This window comes from Protopterus annectens, chromosome 4.part0 (genome assembly GCF_019279795.1).
Source record: "Protopterus annectens isolate FY-2018-M chromosome 4.part0, PAN1.0, whole genome shotgun sequence".
Classification (NCBI taxonomy): Eukaryota; Metazoa; Chordata; order Ceratodontiformes; family Protopteridae; genus Protopterus; species Protopterus annectens.
The window spans coordinates 252,298,523-252,321,846 of NC_056733.1; the positions used below are offsets into that span (position 1 = coordinate 252,298,523).

General features: G+C 42.7%; 1 protein-coding gene across 1 annotated transcript in view; it reads right to left on the reverse strand.

The window, feature by feature from the left end:
- Nucleotides 1-23,324, reverse strand: part of MORC2 (MORC family CW-type zinc finger 2) — a 1,452,408-nt gene that overhangs the window by 530,442 nt on the left and 898,642 nt on the right. The window contains exon 18 of the mRNA XM_044068246.1: nt 4,838-4,912. Coding sequence (XP_043924181.1) covers nt 4,838-4,912 — 75 coding nt within the window. The remainder of the gene's footprint in view (nt 1-4,837; nt 4,913-23,324) is intronic.

A 23,324-nucleotide genomic window follows, 5' to 3' on the forward strand; every position in this document is an offset into this window, starting at 1 on the left:
AGGGGTTTATATTTAAGCTGGTGAGCTTATCTATAATGCCCGAGTGGGGTATTGTATCGAAGGCTTTTGCGAGGTCCAGGTAGGCTGTGTGGACCACCTTCCCCTTGTCAATGGCCTTGGTGACTGTTTCAAAGAAATCAACCAGGTTTAAGAGGCAGGATCTTCCCTTAACAAAGCCGAACTGGGTAGGATCCAGTGTTTGTAGGTCCCCAATATCTTTATTTATGAGGTCCATGATGATCCTTTCCATAGCTTTGCAGACCAAGCTAGTCAGGCTTATGGGGCGATAGTTTCCAGGATCCGTTGAGGCACCACCTTTATGGAGAGGGACCACTGTTGCTGTACGCCACTCTTTGGGCACATATCCTGTAGTAAGGCTGAGAATGAACAGTAGTTTTATGTTTGGGTTTAGCTCTTCTTGGAGTTCATGTAGGATGCAGCCCGGGACACCGTCTGGTCCCATTGATGCTTCTGAGATGTCAGGGGGGGGCAGCACTCTGCTGGGATAGATATTTGCCCTTTTGGTGGGGAGGGAAGTTTGCGCTGAACCTGTCAGCTTGATGTTGGTAATGTCTGTGGGTTTGTGCATTTTTATCATTTTGGACTAATTCTAAGCATATCTGGGAATTACCACCCAGGTTCCTAACATAACTAAAGAAAGCCTTATGATTATCCTTAGTGTCCTGTGCAATTTTTCTCTCAAGCTAGCCTTAGACAATTTTACGTGTGCCCGTAGTTTTTGCTAATACTGATCAGTGATGCCTTCCCTTTTTGGGATTTTGCTCTATCATTTAGTAGCTTCCTCCTTCTATTGTATAGTTTGTTTATGGCTGGGGTCCACCAGACAGGACGTCTGCCTTTGGAGGATTGGGTCTTGGTTTTATTTGGGATCGATGATCCATGCATTCCTGAAGGTGTTCATAGAATGCTTATAAAGGTTTCTGCGGTCTGGGACGATTTTCCACAGGCCCGGGGCTTTGAAGGATTCCACCTCAGTTTTGAGGAGTGCAAAATTTGTTTTAGAGAAGTTTTTCACTGTGGTTTTCTGGGCAGGGGTGGGGTCGGGATGAATATCCAGTGAGATTAGTTTATGGTCTGATCTTACCAGTGAGGGATACACTTCTGGTCTGGAGCATAGAGTCCCCATGTTGGTGATGATCAGGTCCAGTATGTTTTCCCCTCTTGTGGGAATGGTAACAAGTTGTTCCATAGCATTTGAGTTTATAAATTCTAGGAACCTTTGGGCTAGGGTGTTGGAGCTAGAGTAATGCTCCCAGTCTATGTTTGGGAAGTTGAAGTAGCCCAATATAATGGTGTATGGAGAGACCTTCATATTTTCCAGTATTCTCAGGAAGGTCAAGTGGGGTTCCTGTGTTTGGGAGGGTGGTCTGTAGCAGGCTATAAACTGGAAGGCAGTTTTACCCACAGTTAGTTGCACATGGATAGTCTCTGATGCTTCGTGCTGTGCCACCAACCTGGAGGTGTGGGTATCTTTGACGAATATTGATACTCCCTCCTTTGTGGTTCGGGTTCAAGTTTTGGGGAAAAGCATGGTATGAGGTATAACCTGGTAGTGCTGGGGTGCTCTCGGAGCCTTGAACCAGGTTTCTGTTCCTGCTCAGATATCAATGTTCACCATGCTGAGTATAGTTTCGAGTGCATCTTGAGGTTTAGACTTCTGGCTGAGTAGCATTACTCTTAGTTTCTTATCCCTTGTGATACCTATGGAGGTGGGTTTGTCTTTTGAGCCTTGCCTAAAAAGGCAGTATGGGGTAGCAAGAGCCTTTGCCAATATCCAAAGCCCAGGGTGACAGGTGCAAGCCCCTAGAAGCATCGCGGGTTTGTCAAGCATGTCATCCCAGGCTGACAGGCATCGGATCCCCTTTGAATGACACCAACACCTAAGCCAGTTCTTCAACTTGATCACCTTGTCTTCATATTGTGGCATCATTCTTGGCGAGCGTAAGATGCTACGCAAGGCCAGGGTCATACGCGCCTGGACGACATGCTCAGAGAGCTCCTCTATGTCTCTTTTCATGTAGTCGGGGGAGGTATGCCACAGGTCATTCACGCCAGCATGGACAATGACTGAGGCATATTTGTACTTGCCTTGGAGTGACCCGAAAGTGCTTGTGTTATGTGGCGGATCCTAGCTCGACAGGCAGCTCACCGTGACCTTCTCCTTCTTCAGCCTGGTGAGCGGACGCCAGTGTGCCTGACGATAGAGTCACCTATTACAAGTGTATCAGGTGTGTTGTTTAGCCTTAAGGGCTGTGACTGTTCGCACACTGGCTTTGTGAGCTATGTGTTGCACGTGTTTTGTTTTGGGGTAGCGGTTGCTTGGGTGTCTGCTTGGAGGTCTCCGCTGCTTAGGCAGATTTTTATTTAGAGCCTCCGAGTATGTTTTTGTGTGTTTATGTGTTTGGTTTGTTGTCGTGGTAGGTCTATGTGAGACTGGAATTGTAGTGAGTGTGGTTTCCTTCTCCTCCTGACTGGTTACGCCAGTACTAAGTTGAGAGAGCTTAGCCTCCAGTTTGGCTATATGGTTGCATCTCTCACATGTGTTTAAATTTGTTGGGAGGAGGAGAGGGTTGTCTGTGTACATGAGGCAGTTGTAACATTGCCTCAAGATTCCCAGATTCACCAGCTGGACCGGAGAGGAGATTGACAACTGACCTTTGGACATGCTAGAATATTATTGGGAATTCCTTTATAATTGAAAGAAAAGGCCAATGGGGAACAAGGTACTCAAGGGAAGTTTGTGAGGGTGTAGTGCTTTTAATTTTTTAGAGCTGACTTATATAATTGCTTTAGTGAGCAAGTGCCAGGTAACTTAAATGCAATGTGTTACAGGTAACTTAAATGCAAAAACGACAAACAGTAACTTTCTTTCAAGTGAAACAAGGAAATAAGTACAGTAAGCAATGCAGATTATCACACAGAAGTGCTAAAAGGCCACGTTTTAGGTGGAATTAGCATTTCAGGGAAATAAACAAACAGCAAGCATACAAATAAAGCTAGATTCAGCAGGCCTGGATCTAGTCTATGCTACAGTAAACAAGGTGTACTAATTTCAGTAAGAAACAGTTAGAATCTGCAGGCACTATAAGCCTCTAACCAGAAATTCCCTGCTCAGAAGGGCAGAGTCCAGCCTCTCCTCCCACAAGAGTGCAGACCACAATCCTTCTTAACGTAAAATAACTGGCCTGAAGCCCAAGTGCTTAAACCAGAACTAATACACTTTTAGAATAACAGACACTGAGCTCTCAATCAGCAGTTCCCAACTTAGAAGGATGTAAGCTACCTGTCCTGCCACCACAGTGCAGGCCACAAACCTTCCTAATGTAAAACAACTGGTCTGAAGCCCAAGTGCTTAATCCAAAAGACTTAGAAATGATAGCTACACTTTAATCAAGTTACTACCAGCAATAAAAAAAAAAATATATATATATAAATATATATATATATATATATATATATATATATATATATATATATATACACACACACACACACACACATATGCATACATATATATATATATATATATATATATATATATATATATACATACATATATATATATATATATATATAGACAGACTGGGTCGGGGGACCTTCAGGCTTTAACAAGCCACGTAGAATCAATTTATTTTTGCGTTCCTGCAGGACTCTAGGGCTGAATGCATGGTACACAGCACATGAGTCCTGCAGGTGCAAAGGTCCCAGGAAATATACACAAGAAGTGTGACCGTCTGTCAGAGACATTTTCTGACAGCACGAATCACACTTCCTGAAGCCTGAGACCTTGGAGTCTTTAGACATCCTAAAAGCTGAGTGAAGAAAAACACAAACACAACACACAGACACACCCTTAATCAAAATAAAAATCCAGTCACACTGAAGGACTAGGGGAAGGAGAGGGAGAGGGCCAAAGGCCTAAAAGTTAAGAAGGGAATAAAAGGGAATTCTAACACAGAGGGGACCCGATTTAAACTAATGGAATACTTTAAATAAAAACTATACTAAATGGAAAAAAATAGAGGTTGAAACTGAAGTTTCTGAACAAGAAAACTTACTAACCTGCCAGAGCCGATAGAAGAACCACCTCGTCAGCTAAGCGGCAAACGAGATCTGGGTAGTTACTGCCTAGCATTGTGGGATATAGGGGAGCCTCGAGCCGGTGGAATTAGCTCTCGAGCTTTAGTACTGGCCAAGTCGGAGCCGAGGATCGGCTCCGAACCCATCCAGCAAGAATGAAGGCAAGATTGACAACTTAACATTGTGTTATTAGGACCACACTGTTTCATCTTGCTGCTCTGGTATTCTGATCATAATATCATTCAGCATCAGGTACTTGGTCCACACAGTTCCATCTCTCAGTGCCATGGCATTCTGATCACATAATGCTACTTCACTCTAATCACAATGCTTCATCTCCCAGTGCCCACACAGTCTTAGTCTCTCATTTCCCACCACTCCAGTCTATCTGTATATGCTTCATATTATACTCCTAAAATAGTGCAGTACCTTCCCGTTTTCTTTTGACTCATTTGCAAAATGTAAGCGGAGAAAACAAACTTAGAATGACAATGCCAAGTAATGGACAGGCCGAATGCAACACCCACCCTCTCCAGTCTATAAATATAATACATGTGTAGAATTAGCATAAATACAGAGATCTAAGAAATAATTAACTTTACAAGAAAATGTATTTGCTGTCTATGAAATAAAAGATTTTAAAAAATGTAAACTCACTTTCACCCCTCCCTACCATCTGAACCTGAATAAATAAGCACATTCAGGTATGCACCATGCTCCTTTCCAAACTACTCACCTCTTCTGCTGGACGACTGCTCACATCCAGAGGAAGTTTTTTCAGTTCTGCCTGCGATCGAACTGGAGTAATTTTCTAAAAAGAGAAAATAATTATGACATATACATACATAGCTATACACATATGATGACAGCTGGGATGCAGACTTGAGTAAATGCACACACACTCGTAAGATACCACCAAACTACTCAAAGTGCTCAACAGGAAAACAAAACAAAATTATGCACAATCGGCTGCATCGCACTCATGTTAATTTTAAAAGCTACCTAGAATACACTGCAGTATTGCCATTTCAGCTTCCTGCATCTGTTATTCTAGAGCAATCATGTATGCCCTTCTCCACTGTCTTTGTGACACAGAGCCAAAGTTGTGACTGAAAGAGGTACTTTGGCCCAATCTACCACCAACAAAGCAAATTTATAAATACCATGTTCCTTTAAATATTTTCATTCTACTAATGAACTCATAACCCAAAGGCTCGTGATTTAAATGGGTGACAGGCAGAAAATCAGGCAGTACACATCTAAGTATACCTCATACGACTTGGTTCTGACTAAATACAACAGACATTTTACATGGCAAGTCATATATACAAAGTTTGTGAGGAGACTCCATGAATGATCAACTGTGTACCACTACTATTTGTACGAAGCAAAGAAAATGAAAATCCAATTATATTAAGATAAAACATCCGAGCATAAGACATTGCTCAGTAAATATCTTCAAATGATAGACAACTTCATACTCAGCTATGCAGTGCAAGAATATGTGGGTGTTCATTTTCATAGCCTGCGGACCACTGAGGAAGATGCATTTCAAAGAGTTAGGCAAATACATATGTATGATTTTGTGCCATTCTGTTCAACTGCCTGTTGACCATCCGATCCATCAGTCCACTCCTCCCTTCTGCTGGGCAACAGCCAACCAAGAGTCATTGTTATTAATGCAGCCACCAAGGATGGAATGAGTATTTTTTTAATTTTTCTCTCTAGATTTAACACTGCACACATTCAAAGAGACATTGCTAATGGGACATGCAATGGGCTGATGGTGGTGGATGTTCCCTCTCTTGTGCAAGGGGCATTCCTTCCAAGCAGCCCCCCCCCCCTCCACCTGCAGCATAAATGGTGGCCTCTCCTGTATTCACTAGGAAGACTGAACTGTCCCTATCTGCTTCCACTTGCATGCAACCCCCCCAAGATAGGTGGATGAGCCACGCCCTTTCAACCCCCCCCTCCCCCTCACTGCCTGGATCCTCCAGAGCTAGAGATGCTAATTAAACCCTTGTTGGCTGGATAAAAGTTAGGGCTCCATCATTCTGTGCTATACAGGCTAGCATACACAATAAATATTTCATGCAACCGACATCAAGGCAGACTAATAATGCAAGACTACTACTAGCAAGACGACAACTAGTGGCAAACTGTCCAGCATCCTATAGTAAATGCTATATGATAAAGCACACTGTTAGACATAATAAAACGACATAAAAGTTCACATTCATTTATTCAATCACATATACTCTCTAGCTCCCAAGCTAACACCTTCAAGGAGCATCTTTTATACATAAACTGTTTATAGGGGCATAAACAGAGGTGCAAAGCTTAGAAAGTACAGTTGTGTACACTTACCATAAATGTAGATGTTCGAGTGTATTCACTGTTGCAGTCATCACAGTCGGGTTTATCTGCCTGCAGGTAGCCCTCAGTCAGCCTGAATAACAGAGTCTTTGGATTTCTGCATCTGATGCTGTCGCTTCTTCCATGACGTCAGGTCATCAGGGGTATAAAACACGCATGTCCCATCAGTTTTTCTTGCCCCAGATGTCAGCTGCCCCCACAATAGGAAGCAATTATATGATATGGTACATCCCCAGCAAAAGGCAAATACACATTATATAATATATGCCAAACAAGAAGGAAAGTCAAGAGAAGTCAGGGGGCTGGAGGGAGGGTAACCAGGACTGCAACAGTGAACACATTCGAACATCTACATTTATGCTAAGTGTACACAACTGTACTAAGTTCTTCATGTTTCACTGTTGCAGTCATCACATTTGGGTTGATTTCCAAAGCTAAGGAAGGGTGGAGGTAGTTAAAGAGCATTAGGGCTAGCAATCAGGCCCTGTAAGACTGCTGTGGCAAATCCAGCTCTGGATTTAGAAAAGATAGGCAGGTGGTAATGACTGGTGAAAGTATGTACAGAGCTCTAGGTAGCAGCTTCCAGGATGTCCCTGGTAGGGATTCCTCTGAGAAATGCCGAAGAGGTAGATGCAGCCCTGGTGGAATGTGATCTTATCCCCTGTGGGGTAGGTTTTCCATGGTGCTTGTAGCAGAAATGAATGCAATGGGCTATCCACTTGGAAATGGTTTGCTTTGAAATGGCCTTCCCCTCTGCCCCTGCAGCAGCACTAACTAGCAGTTGGTCACATTTTCTGAGAGGCTTAGTCCTGTCCAAATAGAATCTAAGCTGTCTGCGCACGTCCAGAGAATGCAGTATCCTTTCCCCTTTATTTTGAGGATTAGGAGAAAAAGTAGGTAAATGAATGGACTGGTTTAGAGCCACACTAGACACCACCTTGGGCATAAAGGATGGATTAGCCCGGAGAGAAACCCTGTCCGCATGGAAGATAATAAAGGGTTCCACTGCCATAAGAGCCTGCAGTTCAGACACTTCTTGCTGAAGTGATGGCTAGAAGTAAGGCTGTTTTCCAAGAAAGGAATTTCAACTTTGCTGTAACAGCTGGTTCAAGGGGGGGGGGGGGGTGAGTTTTTCCAATAAAAAGTTAAGATCCCAGGCTGGAGTGGAAGCTCTCCTGGGGGGGGGGGTCTTAAATTTTTGGCCCCTCTAAAGAATTGTTTTAGCAGGGGATGAGAGAAAAGGGTTGACTCAGTATTATAATGTGCTGAAATGGCAGAGGCATGAATCTTAATAGATGAGAAAGATAGGCCCTTGTGGAGCATTTCTGTTAAATACTCTAGAATATGAGGTAAGCTGGGCACCATTGTGCCTAGCCCCCTGAGCCTGGCTCCAGGAACAGTATCTTTTCCACTTATCTGAAAAGGATTTTCTAGTACTAGGCCTCCTTGCCTCAAGAAGGACATCCAGCACCTGCTTACTGAAGGTTGCTAGAGGTGAGCTCAGGGAATTAGCCAGGCTGCAAGGTTCAGGGTTTGAAGCTGAGGGTGCAGAATCTGGCCCGCCTGTTGGGACAGCAGGGAAGGGGTCTGAGGCAGATGCCATGGTTGTAGCACTGACAGACTGCGCAAAAGGGGGTATCAGTGCAGGCGTGGTCATTCTGGTGCAATCAGTATTGCCCTTGGCTTGTCTTGTTTGATCTTTAGTAGAACCTTCGAGAGAAGAGACAGAGGGGGAAAGACAAACAGAGGCTTCCCCAGATAAAGGACAGGGCATCCACTTTACAAGCTTGACTGTGGGGAGTTCTGGTGCAGAATTTGTTCAGTTGGTAGTTCTGAGGGGAGGTAAACAGGTCTACCTCTGGTGTCCCCCCATTTATTCAAGAGCTTGAAAATGTTGGGTTCCAGTTTCCATTCATGTGGGTCCATGAGATTTCTGCTCAAGTCGTCAGCCAGTGAATTTAGTTTGCCTGGCAGGAATTGAGCTTGTAGGTTCACTTGGTAGCTCAAGGCTGTGTTCCACAAAGCCATGGCTAGTCTGCAGAGTGGGTAGGAATGGGCTTCCCCCTGCTTGTTGATATACCACATAACTGTGGTGTCTAACTTTACCAATAGTTGTCCTGGAAGAAAAAGGTCTTTGAAGGCTGTCAGAGCATTCTGTACAGCTAACATTTCTTTTTGATTGATATGCAGGTGCATCTGTTTTGGGTTCCATTTGCCCTGAATGCACTGCCCTGCTATGTGAGCCCCCCCCCCACATGCATAGTCTAATGCATCTGTTGTTAGGATTTGGGTGACAGGGGGTAGAGTGAAAGGGAGTCCCTTGTTGTGGTAGCCGGCCTCTGCCCACCAAAGGAAATAGGCCCTTAGACCAGGAATGATAGGAACCATTGTTTCCAGGTCCTGAGAATGTTGACACCATAGACTTTTTATATACCATTGAAGTTTTCTCATATGTAGTCTTGCATATAGAATTAATAGAATGCAAGAGGCCATGAACCCCAGGGCTTGCAGGACTTTCCAAGCAGATAGCTGGATTTTTGTGGCCAATAGTTTGGAGTAGGTTATCAAATAAACTTGTTTCTCTGGAGTGAGGAATGCCATCTGGAATGTTGTGTTCAAGCTTGCTCCCAGGAATACAATCTGTTGGTGGGGTAATCGGTGTGATTTCTTCTCGTTGAGGCTAGAAGTCTCTTTACAAATGCCAGGTGTTGTAATAGCAAGTCCTGACTCTCTGCCTGAATCAGGCAATCACCCAAGTATGGGTAAATCTGAATATTTCTCTGCCTGCAAAATGCAAAGGCTGGAGCTTGGCATCTTGTGAATACCCTGGGCGCAATAGACAAGCCAAAGAGGAGTGCAAAAAACTGATGGTGCATGGAGCCTACCCTGAAACTTAGGTATTTTCTGCAGGATTCCCTTATTGGGATGTGCAGGTAAGCTTCTTTTATGTCTAGGGTTGCCAGCCAGGCATCCTTGGCTAGCATAGGAAGAAGCTGTTGAAGAGTTAGCATTTTGAATTTTGGAACCACCAGAAAGGTGTTGAGAATAGACAGGTCCAGGAAAGGACACCAGGAGTTTTCTTTTCTGGGAACCAGGAACAGTCTTGAATAAAAACCTTGTCCCCTTTGGTCTGCTGGGACAGGTTGAATGGCCCTGATACTGAGGAGAGAGAGAGCACTTGTTTTTGGACCTCCACCCACTGATTTGGGAGGAGGCCTGGCCACCCACTTGGGGTTGGAAGTGAGTGGAAGTAGAATCTGTATCCTAGGAAAACTATGTTTAAAACCCATTTGCTTTGTGTAATGAGTTCCCATTTTTTTGCATGCAGGGTGCGCTTTCCTCCTAAGGGAGCAAGTAGTTGAGTAAGGCTTGGAAGAGTTAAGGATAAGTCATGGTGCCATTTTTCCATAGGGGGTGGCTTACTACTCCCTGCTTTGGAAGTGGGAGCCCCCATTGCTTAGATCTGTGCATAGCCTGAGACGGAAGTCTTGGTGGTCTGCTGCTCCTGGGTTTGAACTGAAAAGGCCTGGAAGGGACTGGAAAGGACCACTTCTTTGAAGGCCAATGCCTACTGAATCTAGGTGGCTGTAATTGTAAGAAATCTTTAACAGTTTGCATACATTTAGCTTTTTCCTCCATACTTTTGAGGATGACTTCTGCTTTGTTGCCAAAAAGGCGCTCTTGGTTTAAGGGTGCATCCAGTAATTTAGCTTTAACATGATCTGGCAAGTTTTGTTCCTTAAGCCAAGCATGCCTTCTAAGTACAGACCCAGTGACAGCAGCCCTGCAAGATGCTTCTAATGCATCAAAACCGCATTGCAAAGTATGTTTACCAACTTTGTCAGCAGAATGCATTAACTCTTGTAAATCTTTGCATTCAGCAGAGTCAGGAATCAACATAATTTTCTGTTTAAGTAGTCCCATAATATGCTGCTGATACTTTAACATATGAAACTAGCAATTTAAAGCCCTAATGGACAAAGTAGCACTAAAGTATACCTTCGTACCCCTTCTGATAGGCTAGGGGCCTGTGTTGAGGCAGGTTTAAAAATTCCCTAAGTCTCTTTTTGGACTGAGAATAGTCCTGGCTTTCCCAGGTTTCACCAAAAGAAAAATCTTCTGGAGGGGAAGCAGAGGGAATGAGATCCTCTTCATCAGAATCCTCATAAGTAGATAAGGGTAAATCTTGGAAGTCAGAAGGAACAGAGATATCAGATTCCTGATCAGAAGAATCAGAAAGAAAATAATTTCTAGGTCTCTTAGAGGGGGAAGGATGGCTTCCCCAATTAAGGTAATAAGGTCTTCAGCCATTCTAATAATTTGTTTTTAAAGCATATGGGCCGGAGAATGCACTTTGGTCATCTGTTGTCTAGGTGTAGTGAGAGGTTTAGGCCTGAGGAATTCAGTATTCTTAGCTTGAAACAAAGTCGTCGGTTTAATATGAAAATCGGTACGTCTGAACACACCATCAGAAGCTGGTGCCTGCACAGCGACTCCGGACCCATCCAAGGTAGAGACATCCGCAGGTTCCATAGTCGAAGTATCTCGCGGCATACCGGACTCCGAATGGGTCTCAGTAGAGGCCTGCGAAACTGTAGTAGTGGGTATCAGGGGCTGCAAAAGCACCTCACTGAGTACCGGCAGACTGGCGACTAGCTTAACGGAAGCGTCGTCGGCAGTTTTGGACCTATGCGGTCTGTCTGTCTTTATCCTTACGTTTTTCTCGGAAGATCGGTAGGTCGGATGGCTTAAAGCCATTTCAAAGTACAAAGATCAAGAACGAAAGTATTTAGCTACTAAAATAGCACGACAACAAATAGTTTGGGCGTTCAACAATGCACAAAACTGACAGCGAGGGACATTGTGGTCTGGGCCTAAACAGGTGACGCAGTAAGAATGAAAATCTCTATAAGGTATTTGCTTTCCACTGGCAAGTGGATTGTTAATTTTTTCTGACATCTGTTAGAGCAAGAAAAAAGGATCCCCAATGGGGTACTTATCTTTCTGAAGACTTCAGGTCTGAAACTCGAAAACAAAAATTTCAGGAGTCGGCCGACCGGCACTTGCGAATTGCTACTGCTTCGGGCACTGCAGGGCAAGAAGGACTATGTAATGGCATCAGCTGCATGCTTGATACCCCTGATGACCTGACGTCATGGAAGAAGTGACAGCATCCAACACAGAAATCCGAAGACTCTGGTATTCAGGCTGGCTGAGGGCTACCTGCAGGCAGATAACCCAAATGCGATGACTGCAACAGTGAAACACGAAGAACATCCGCAAACACCACAACTCTTGGTATGAAAACCTGAAAGAAGGCAGTAAACGTGCATACCCTGAGATGCAGAAATTCCAGGCTGAGGCATACAGATGGAGTGACAGAAATAATCAGGCAGACTGATGACAGATGGTACGAAACAAGTATCTCCAGTCCATTTAACACAAAACTGGATTTTTCAGACAGTGCAAAGCTTTTACCAAAACACAAGAGATTTTGCATATCACCAAGTAGTGATCATCTCAAAATTTGCCACAAAGTTGGCAGTACAAAGGATTTGATTGGGAATGTACTTATTTGTTAATTAGATAAGTGGAGTTGTCTTTCACAGACACTTTTTTGAAATACCATCCACCTTCTGTGCACATCTACAAGGCTTTATGGTGATGAAAGAAAAAGAAACTGACTACAATACAGTTACATGTTGCTTTAAGATGCATATACACCCTAAAACACAGACACATGCACACATCAGCAAAACTTAGCAACCATAACAAGGAGTGCTTTGCAAGAATTGTATAACTGCTGTCAATTCATATACAGCAGGTCCCCTCAAAACAGCACTGTTACTTTCAGTGCCACTTCTGATATGCAAGGCTCCACTGAAGATAGTGAAAAGCAACAGTAAATGTAAACTTGTTTATAGACACAAACACTGACTGGCTAGAATATACAGTACTCTACATCCTTTCTCCCTACTCAACTCCCCCAAAAGACAATCTTCCTTTAAAGGAAAACACCGGGCTCAACAACAATTTAACTCAACTGCAAGTCTTTTTCTTTCCCTGTTAACTTGTCCCAGCCATCAGCAGTTACCAGAACACACAAAGAAGTTTGTCAGTTCTACATTTCTGCCCTTCCCTAGCATAGGGCAGGAAAGCCCATCCCCCAATCATTGGTATCGCATCCTTTCAGGTGGAGTTGGTCTGCACCTTCCTGACGTACCTTCGACACAGTCAAATCAGTAGTTCCCCTCTCATGCTGATCCTCCCACACTGTGACATCACCATTATGTAGCCTGATTCACTTATCAGCTGCTATAAACTACTCAAAAAGTTGTTGCGGAACTTAATTCCATCCACTGTTTCCATCCTGAGTGAAAACAGCATCGGAGCCAGTAATTTCTCCAGCAAAACAGCAGGCAAAGTCCGTGGTGAACATACATAATTTTCCATAATTGTTTCGGTAAGTTGATTTAAGTATCTGGACTGGATACAACTATCTGCTCACAATTCTGCCGCAAAAGTTTAAAGCCATATTTTTTTTCCTTTTGTTCTCCTCCTCTATCTTAGCACTGTGCAAATGTATTAGTTATTTTCACGGTTTGGTATCCAATGTCTCCTTACTAAAATTGCTGTACGATATCGGTGTCCAACTACCCTGCTACAGTGCATACATGTATGTGTATGAGTGCTTCGGTTTGCATGTGTGTGAGTGAATGCTTGGCTGAAAGCAGTATGTATATGTAAATGCAGAAAAGTTTGTGTCTGTGAAAGCAGAATGTGTGTTTTTTTGAATCCAGAAATTAGGGTGAATGTGTGTGCCTGAACAAGCGCTGCCAGTATATGAGAGAATCTGCAGTGCGTGCGTGATAGCAGTATGTATCTCTGTGGGAATGCAGAAAAGACGGTCTTATGCTTGTGTGTGAGAGTTACCAATGCATGAGAGAATGAACTGGTGTGTAAGCAAGCAGAATGTCTGCGTGTCTGTGTGTATAAGAGATGTGTGTGTGTGTGTGTGTGTGTGTGTGTGTGTGTGTGTGTCATGCATCTGGCCATCTACTTAGGGTGCAAGCTAAAGGAACATCCACTTTACTTTTCTTTCCTGGATGTAGATCTAACTGCAATAAGCCGATCGCTTACAATGTATGGATCGGCTTATTACTGTGTGAAGTCAGTTTAAATTTCTTTTTGGGGGGGGGGGGGGTTTGCTTCTTCAGATGGGTCAGGCTGCTGCCTTAATAAGCTTACAATGTATCAATCTTATTAATGTGAAGTCAGTTTTTTTTTTTTTGGGGGGGGGGGTTATTTGTTTATTTTTTCTTTGATTCTACAGAGGGTTTGTGGTGCTGCCCTAAAAGACAGAGCAGGGGGATGTAGATCACAATGTAATAAGCCGATCGCTTACAATCTATCGATCGGCTTATTAATGTGAAGTCCACCCCCCCCCTTTTTTTTCTTTGATTCTACAGAGGGGTTGTGGTGCTGCACTAAACGATAGAGCAGGGGATGTAGATCACACTGTAATAAGCCGATCGCTTACATGAATGTATCAATCAGCTTATTACTGTGAAGTCAGTTTTTTTTTTTGTGGCTTGGATTCTTCAGAGGGGTTATGGTGCTTCCTTAAAAGACAGAGCAGGGAGATGTAGATCTCATTGTAATAAGCCAATCGCTTACAATGTATCAGTCAGCTTATTCCTGTCAAGTCTGTCTTTTTCTTTTTTCTTTGGTTCTTGCTGAGGGATTATGGTGCTGTCGTTAAACGACAGAGCAGGGGGATGTAGATCGAGCTGTAATAAGCCGATCACTTACGATTGGCTTATTAGTGTCAAGACTTTTTTCCCCCCTTAAGTTCTTGCTGAGGGGTTATGGTACTGCAGTTAAATTTCTCTCCTTATTCATGGTAGCACTAACAAGGCATCTGAGCCCTCAGGCAAACAAGGGTGCTAGAAAAATGTAGATACTGGTTCAAAGGAACTGCAGTGTTTTATTAATAAATAAATACTTTGTGGTTCATTTTAACCAGTATCTGTTTGTTCTCTTTACTTCTTTTACCTGACATAGGACTTACCTGGGTAGTGGTCAAGTCTAAATCACTCTGTACCAACGGAGCTGGGTAGAAGTACTACTATTGCAGTCTATAGATTGAACTATAGGTCTGAAGAATGAAATGTCACGCCATCACATTGGAAAACTTTGGTTTAAGCAGTTTGAGTATTCTCTTTAGGAGAAATGTATGCCCCCATAGAAGCCCTTCAGAATAATGCTGCTGTTTCACTGGGCAGCTGGAATGAATCCTTATGGTGCTAAGTGCCAGGCAACACGTGAGAAAGTTTCAGCAATGCCTTCAGAGATTTCATCGGACATTGGGTCCGCTGCATCTTTGCTCAAGGTCCCAGTCTTAGGAAAGGACCTTAGTTACTGATATGTTATGCTTGAAACAAGTCACAACTTTTACACTGTAGTCATTTGGTAGTATGGCTTCAACATGATGAGGTGCTCACATAAGGATCCTCTCTGTTTATGGAACATGTTCCTTTCGGGTAAAATGCAGTATGGTAATGAAGCAGATAAGCAAAGAAGAATACAATTATACTATATTTGTGGAATGGCTTACAGATGTGGGAACTCACATTGTTCTTGAACATATAATTTCATGCATTTCCTCTATCAGGCACAGGTTAACTGCTGGCAAGGACTTTGCATCAAATGGTTCAGCGAGAACATAGTGGAATTTAGATTTTCATGTTTTCTTGCAGTTACCCCAAATACGAGAGCAGTCAATCACAGATCTCCTTGCATCCCTGAATAATGCAACAGCAGTTTCTCAAGTTTTAAGACCGGAGTTCAGTATATTTATTTTTATTTAATTTATATTTTTTAAGTGGGAAAGTCCAACTGGATGCATAATCATTTTCAGTGGAGGCCCGGAAGAAAAGCTCCAGAAGTACAAATTATAATTAACAAATAGAGAAAAATACAATCAACAGTATCACTGCAACAGTTCTAAATAACAAATGTATGTATATAATTTCAGGATAAATTAAAAGAAAAAAGAAAATTAGAGTAAGTTAGTTGGAAGAAGTAGAATGCAGTATGCTATCTGAGTTGTAGTACCAGTGGCACTGAGGAGAGAAAAGAAAAGGGGAGCCACTTAGCAAGGTGAGCGGAGGGAGATTACCTGGGGTGGTGCAGGTACAAATTCAGTGATTGTTGAGATAACTTTTTACTGCAATTTTAAACTTTGTTAGAGAGGGTTCCGCTGTTATGGCAGGAGGGAATAAGTTCCATGTTTTTGCTATGTAGTTAGAGAATACCGAGTCACTGGCATGATTACCAGATCTAGTGGTCTTTATCCCTGATTTGTCATTAGATCTCAGTGGTCTGGTACTGATGTGGGGGTAATTAGTGGTTGAATTCCTGGTACTCACTCTGGCTGGTAAAGGATTTTGTGGGCTTTAGTAAGCTGATTGTAGAGAAGTAAGTTGGGGACCTTTGCCAGTTTAGTGCTTTTATATTTTGACAGTGGTGTGTGTGATGGGGGACCCTACAGCAAATTTAGCAATATGGTTATAGTAGATGGTTAATCTATTTAGCTTGTTTTTTGTGAGGTTAGTGAGGATAAGTAAGACATAAAGGAGAGAAGAGAGTAGGTGGGTACGTGCTGTGTTGGATATGGCCAAAGAAGTTAGGTAGGCTTTGTTTCTGTAGAGTAAGCCCAGTTTTTTATTGGTATTTTTGATTGTTTGATTAACATGTAGGTCAAATTTTAGATTGTTGTCAATTAGTACCCCAAGTAGTTTGGTGTGGTTAACAGGGGATATAATGGTACCATTGCTGGAGGTGATAATAAAATCGACCTGAGGAGAGCGTCAGGTTACGGAAAACAGCAGAAGTTTGGTTTTATTAGCATTTAGTACATGATGTCTGCTAGTAAACCAGTTTTATACTAAGTTAAATGTTTTCTGGGTTTGGGGTGTGGAGTTCTGGAAGGGATTTGGCTGAGGAGACTAAAGTAGAGTCTGCATATTGTATGCAGGTAGCTTCAGGGGGTGACTGTTTGCAGATCATTAACAAAGATTGAGAATAGTAGAGGACCTAATATGGACCCCCTTGTGGAACTCCTATTGATACAGGTAGAAGGGTGGATAGACTATTTTGCCAGATCACCGCCTGAGCTAGAAACTAGATACTGTTCAAAACATCATGTGCTATTATTGTCTAAGTACCATGTGGAGTTGCACAGAATAATCTAATGTCTTAGTCAGCAGCCGCTATCAGTTAGACACGCAGAGTATACAGCTACACTTTAATAAACTGACGTATACTCTAAGACCCTGTAAAAAATAGTTTGGTTTATGGGTTCTCTGCAATCTTTCAATTCAATGAATTCTACAAAAGCCAACTGAATACAAAATTCAGCTGTTTTCATTAGCTCTATTTTCCTTTAGGCACTTCTGGTTTTATTGCCATACAGAGACAGCATTGTAAATCAACCACCTTCATATCATGCAGAAACTTGACTTCTATCACCTTGGCAGGATTGTTTATTTAGCATTAGAGTTTCCCCAGCTTACTACGTGTATGCTCCAGATCTTTCAGGAATTAATGTAACCTTATGTGCCGAAGTTTTACATACTTAAATGGAATAAAAGTGTGATGCACTATGGTCTGTTCGGCAAGTATAACTTTATCATAGCATATCCTACATTATCTCTTTTTATTTAACACCTTTAGTGAATTATCACTTAAATAGGCCACGGTGGTGCAGCGGTAAGCATTGTCACCTCACAGCAAGAAGTTCTCCCATTCGAGTCACGGCTGGAGCACCTTCTGTGTGGAGTCTACATGTCCTCCCCATGGTCGAGTGACGTTAAAGACATGCAGGTAGGTGCGTGCGTGAATGGGCGTGCCTTCTTTGAAGTTTGGGCATGGGGCTGGCAACTCGGCACCATAAAAATCTACTGCCAATCATTAGCGGACCGGAGTTCCGCTGTGGCGACCCCTAACTGGGGAAAGCCAAAAGAGTGAATTATCACTTAAGACATAGGCAAAGATGCAGTTATATAAAACTAACAACAAACAATATTAACATGTGCCCAGTTACAAACATTCTACAGCATATATTTTTGTATAACTATCAATAATCCAACATTTCATAATTGGTTGAATCCCTGCCTTCCCTCATATCTCACTCTTCTTTCACGACATTATTCTGCATGTATTCCCACAATTCCCAATTTTTCTATATAATTTGCTCCTACCCTTTTCTAAAAATTATACTTCCAGTTCTTTTGTCTCTGTTACAATATTAAATACATCGAAACGTAGTTGGTTAAGACTGATTTCCATTTTGTAGTAATGGCTGTTTCGCCAGCCACCACAATGTCTAGGCAATTCAGATCTTATATCCTAGCTCAAAAAAGCATTTCCTTGGATGCAGTCATTTGCTCGGACAATACTTCTGACAGAGTTCTCTGCTGGCAATTTTTAAAGTCTGCCAAATCCTTACACTCACAAAACGTATGTTCCCATTTACCTTGTTCTTTCCATCATACCTCCGACATTTGTCCTCTACCTGAGAGAAAGGAAAGGAAAAAGGGTATAGCCATAAGTTTTTAAGGGGATCTATGCAAGTCATGTTTACACCCTGTACTCTTTTGAGGGGAGCTTCTATGGACATTCTACTTGCTACATGTGCCTCAGCAGGTACATACCTAGTGTTTAGTCATAGGAGTATACTAGGCTAATGATTACTATGGCCTCTATAAGCCTAGCCATGCAATTCAGCCCAACTGAGTCCCTATAGTAGGTGTCAACTGTCCAGATTTTGGCTTCATGTTGTTGATCTGTTTTTCATAAAATCTGTGGGTTTATGACAAATATCTGAGGATTGCAGTGTTTAAATATTTACATATATTTGAGTTTCCGATGCTATATCCTCCACAAAAACGCATCATAACACACATCCTATTATTCTGTCTACTTTCTACATTTTTAAGAGTAATGTTTAAAATCTGTCCCTATTTTTAGGCCTTTGTCCCCACCCTAATTTTGAGCTTTTTCCAGATTTCCTGAGCTAAGAGGTTGAGAGGTATGGTCCCTATGTATCAGGGGCATTTAATACAGGGGTATGTTACTTAGGAAGATACTCTGTGCCTCTGTCTATCAGAGACATGGGGGCCAGAACTGTTATGAATTTCCAAATCACCATGTATCGCTCAAGGTTACGTTTAAATATGGATAGGGGTAGACTCTGCTTCACATGGAGGGGCATCTTGCTCCAAAGCATGGAGATTCTGTGAGACGCATCTATCGCACCATGTCGTCTTATTCATGTCACAAGCAAAATTTAAACCCTTGGCTCAGGTGGGTCTGATGCTGTTTGTTAATGCCATGTAAACAACGTCCAGAGCTGGATCGAAGATGCCTTGTTTGCTAGACATAGATGGCCTCACAGTAATATGTGTGAGACGCAGTATACAGATATGGCTTTAAGGTGATCCAGATAGGGCAATGTGTTTATACCCTGGATTCTCCAGGTAAGGAACCCTTTGGGGGCATTCCAACGGTTGCATATGCCTGATCAGCTACATGTCAAAGAGGGCGTTATACTCAATGATGCGTCTGAGAAGGACCAAATATGGTGGCACTATGACTTCCTTTGACCTGGATGCCATTACCTAACTTATAAGTTGGGTGCCATAGGATGACGGTCTTACTACTTTGGCCACAGGTTGGTCAAAGGCCAGATTATTATCTATATATGTTCCCAGATCCATGGACACTGGGTCATCTGTTAGGGGTGTCTTATTGATGGAGTACTTAGCTTGAGTGGCAGGTTTTCCCAAAAGTACTATATTGCACTTCTTGGCAATGAGTTGTAGTCCGTGGCTTTGCAACACGGTTACTTGTGGTAAACCCTCTTTTAACATGTTTGCATCATGGGAGAATCTGTCATAACTCACAATTATCAAGTCATCTAGGATCTTGGTCCGCCTTTACCTCTCAGAGGTATATGACAAATAGGACTGATCTCAAAATGGAGCCCTGAGGTACCTAGCTTGTTAATGGTCTTTTAATAGACATGGTATCACCAATCCTGATTTCCTAAGTCCTGTCTGCGAGACAGCTTGCAGTCCAGCAAGATATGTAATGGTTTATGACCAATTCAATGAGTTTGCCAACTATACCTGAGTGGGATATTGTACCAAATGTCTTAGCCAGGTCCAGGTCGGTGGTACTGTGTGCAACGTCTCACCCGCATGCATTGCTTTAGTGACTTTCTTGCAGAAGTACACCAGGTTAAGTAGACAAAGCCCTCTCTCAACAAAGCCAACCTGCGTTGGGTCCATTGTCTTTGAACCTTTCCAGGTTAATTCACTCTGTTGCTTTGCATATTAGACTAGTCAGACTAATAGGTCTGTAGTTTCTGGGGTCAGTTCATCATCCACCATTGTGAAGTGGATTTACATCTGTACACCTCCATGACCATGGTACAAAACTTGTTTTGAGGCTGTAGTTGAAAAATGACCCAAATGGTTCTGATAGGTCATGTTTCAAACCATTTAGGAGGCATCCAGGATGTTGTGGCCAGCTGAGGCTAGGTTTTTTGCCTTAGTGCATGCTGACCGGACCTGCTCTCTGTTAACAGATGAGGGTTATGCTATGAGGTATTTCACTTGGGGGGAGGCAGAGGTGGAGGGGGGGGTTTGAAGTTGGAACTCAATTTCTCATCCTGTAAATTTGCTATGTTGCTCTGCTCAGTGAGCTTGGCACCACTGAACTTCAGGGGCTACCATAAATGTTTAAGGTGTTTACCTCACAAGCATAAGGTACAGAAATTGATTCTCACATTGGGAAGCATAGCTAGGCCCCCCTAGGATCGTCAGCTTAATAATCACCTATGAACCAATCTTCCCCACACTGGTGTGCGCTACCTTGTACGTTTCAAACACAGTTGTAGAAGGCCTTGTGTTTGACTTTAACCTATCAGCCTATCTTGAACTTGTAAGTGGCCTTGTAGTAATTAATCAACCCCCTTAGTTTCCTGTTTATTTTAATGATACAGCTGCTATCATTGTGGATGTTGCTATTCCTGAATTTTGCCACAATATTTTTCTTTTTGCTATGCATCCTTTTAAGGTGAGGATTACACCAGTGTGTGTTTTTTTTTTTTTAGTTTGCCTTGGGGGTCTAGTAGTCACAGTAACCTCCATACAGCCATTCACAATGGATGTACACGGTCCCTGTGAATCGATTTTGCATAGGTTTCTGTGAACTTGAGGTTGGGAGGGGCATTGCATTTTTTCAGAGTATCACTTAATGGGATGTAGTTTGCTTTGGAACAGTTCCTAACAGCTACAGGGTTTGCATAGGTTACAGAGTTGAATTTTGTTTTGCAGAGACAGCTTTGAGGTCTGATCTCACCAGTGATGTGACACTGAGTGGGTGCAACCCTTTCACATATGAATACCAGGTCCAGTGTGTTTAACCCTCTGGTGGGTGTGTGCTTTATCTGGTCAAGAGTATTTGTGTTAATCAGGTCCTAGCATCAATGTGCCTACAAGTATGAGCCAGTGTATGCTGCCCTTTCTATACAGGGGTAGTTAACGTCTCCTATGAATAGGGTATTTGGTTTAATGGTGAATGTCACAAGTAGGTCTAGATATGAACTATGGGACATATAGGGTCACCTACAGCTGGTTGATGTATGTTATGGGATTTTATCACGGTTCATTTACATGCGGATAAATTCCAGGTCATCATCTGTTTTAATAACATAGAGGTATGACTGCTGCTAATACAGATTGAGACAACTCCACCTTTTGTCCCTGTATGTGCTGCTGTTGGGCTAAAAATGTGGAAGGCACTATAAACCGTGTCTCAGTAAAGGCAAAGATATCTATCTTCTACATGGTGAGTGAATCTTGTGTGCGGATTTTCTTGTTTAGGCTACCACCATTGAGCAGTTAATACCTTAAATGTTCCATTTGGGTTTTATTTTTTATTTTGGTAGGTTTGTCAATTTATCATTGTCCAAAGACATGTTAGGGGATAGCTACAGTTTTAGCCAGTATTCTGTGGCCTCATGGAGACATGTGCTAACCACCCTTTGTAAAACAAGTGGCTTCATTAACAGAGTGTGCACTGTTGTTTAACACCTTTGAAGGTTTGGACATTGCTAAAGGAATCCTTGTGGTTTTCCTTGGCTAGGCTTGGGTATCTGCATCTCAAAATTGGCTCTGGTATACATAATTTGCCATATTGGTTTGTTTAGTCTGAAGAGAGAGCTGTTAGCCTGCTGGGTAGTGCACTTTCTTGTACAATCTGTTTGGATTCCATCAGAATAGTCTGTTTATGACTTGATGCTATGCTGTCTCTATGCATCTATTAACATGATTTTACAGAGTTTCTGTTTTCAATTCAACATAGGCAGCTGTGTTCACTGTGTATGTGGGGTCTTGATTACTTGTCAGGTAATCGCTAACAAGAGGAAGTTTGCATTAGAGAACTTCCGAACTGTTACAGGGTTTGATGGGGTCATAGCATTGAATTTAAATTCGAAAGAGACAGCTTTAGGGTCTTACCTTAACAAAGATGACAGTCCACTAAGGATGTGGCTGAGGCAGTGCAGCATTCTCCTATATTTGTGAGTGCCTTATCCAGTATATTTGCATCAATACTGGGCTAACGGGCTTAAGTGGTCCACAATGTTTCATTACAAAGTCTAGGAAGTTATGGGCCTGCATGCACTAAAAAACTTATTTTCCCCACCATTCAGTTCCACAGTCTGACCAATACACATAGGCACTTTGCTGACACATACATGAATGCAGTTCCCAGCGACCCCTTCAGTTGTTGGCCCATGTTGGCTCACGAGAGCACCCCAGCACTACCAGGTTATACCTCATACCATGCTTTTCGGCCCCAAAACTTGGACCGAACCACAAAAGGAGGGGTAGTATCGATATTCATCAAAGATACCCACACCTCCAGGTTGGTGGCAAAGCACGAAGCATCAGAGACTATCCATGTGCAACTAACAGTGGGTAAAACTGCCTTCCAGTTTATAGCCTGCTACAGACCACCCTCCCAAACCCAGGAACCCCACTCGGCCTTCCTGAGAACACTGGAAAATATGAAGGTCTCTCCAAACACCATTATATTGGGCGACTTCAACTACCCAAACATAGACTGGGAGCATTACTCTAGTTCCAACACCCTAGCCCAAAGGTTCCTAGAATTTATAAACTCAAATGCTATGGAACAACTTGTTACCACTCCCACAAGAGGGGAAAACATACTGGACCTGATCATCACCAACATGGGGACTCTATGCTCCAGACCAGAAGTGTATCCCTCACTGGTAAGATCAGACCATAAACTAATCTCACTGGATATTCACATCCCGACCTCACCCCCTGCCCAGAAAACCACAGTGAAAAACTTCTCTAAAGCAAATTTTACACTCCTCAAAACTGAGGTGGAATCCTTCAAAGCCCCCGGGCCTGTGGAAAATACGGCCCAGACCGCAGAATCCTTTATAAACGCATTCTGTGAACACCTTCAGGAATGCATGGATCATGCGATCCCAAATAAAACCAAGACCAAATCCTCCAAACGCAGACGTCCTGTCTGGTGGACCCCAGCCATAAACAAACTATACAATAGAAGGAGGAAGCTACTAAATGGTAAAGCAAAATCCCAAAAAGGGAAGGCATCACTGATCAGTATTAGCAAAAAACTACGGGCACACATAAAATTGTCTAAGGCCAGCTTCGAGAGAAAAATTGCACAGGACACTAAGGATAATCACAAGGCTTTCTTTAGTTATGTTAGGAACC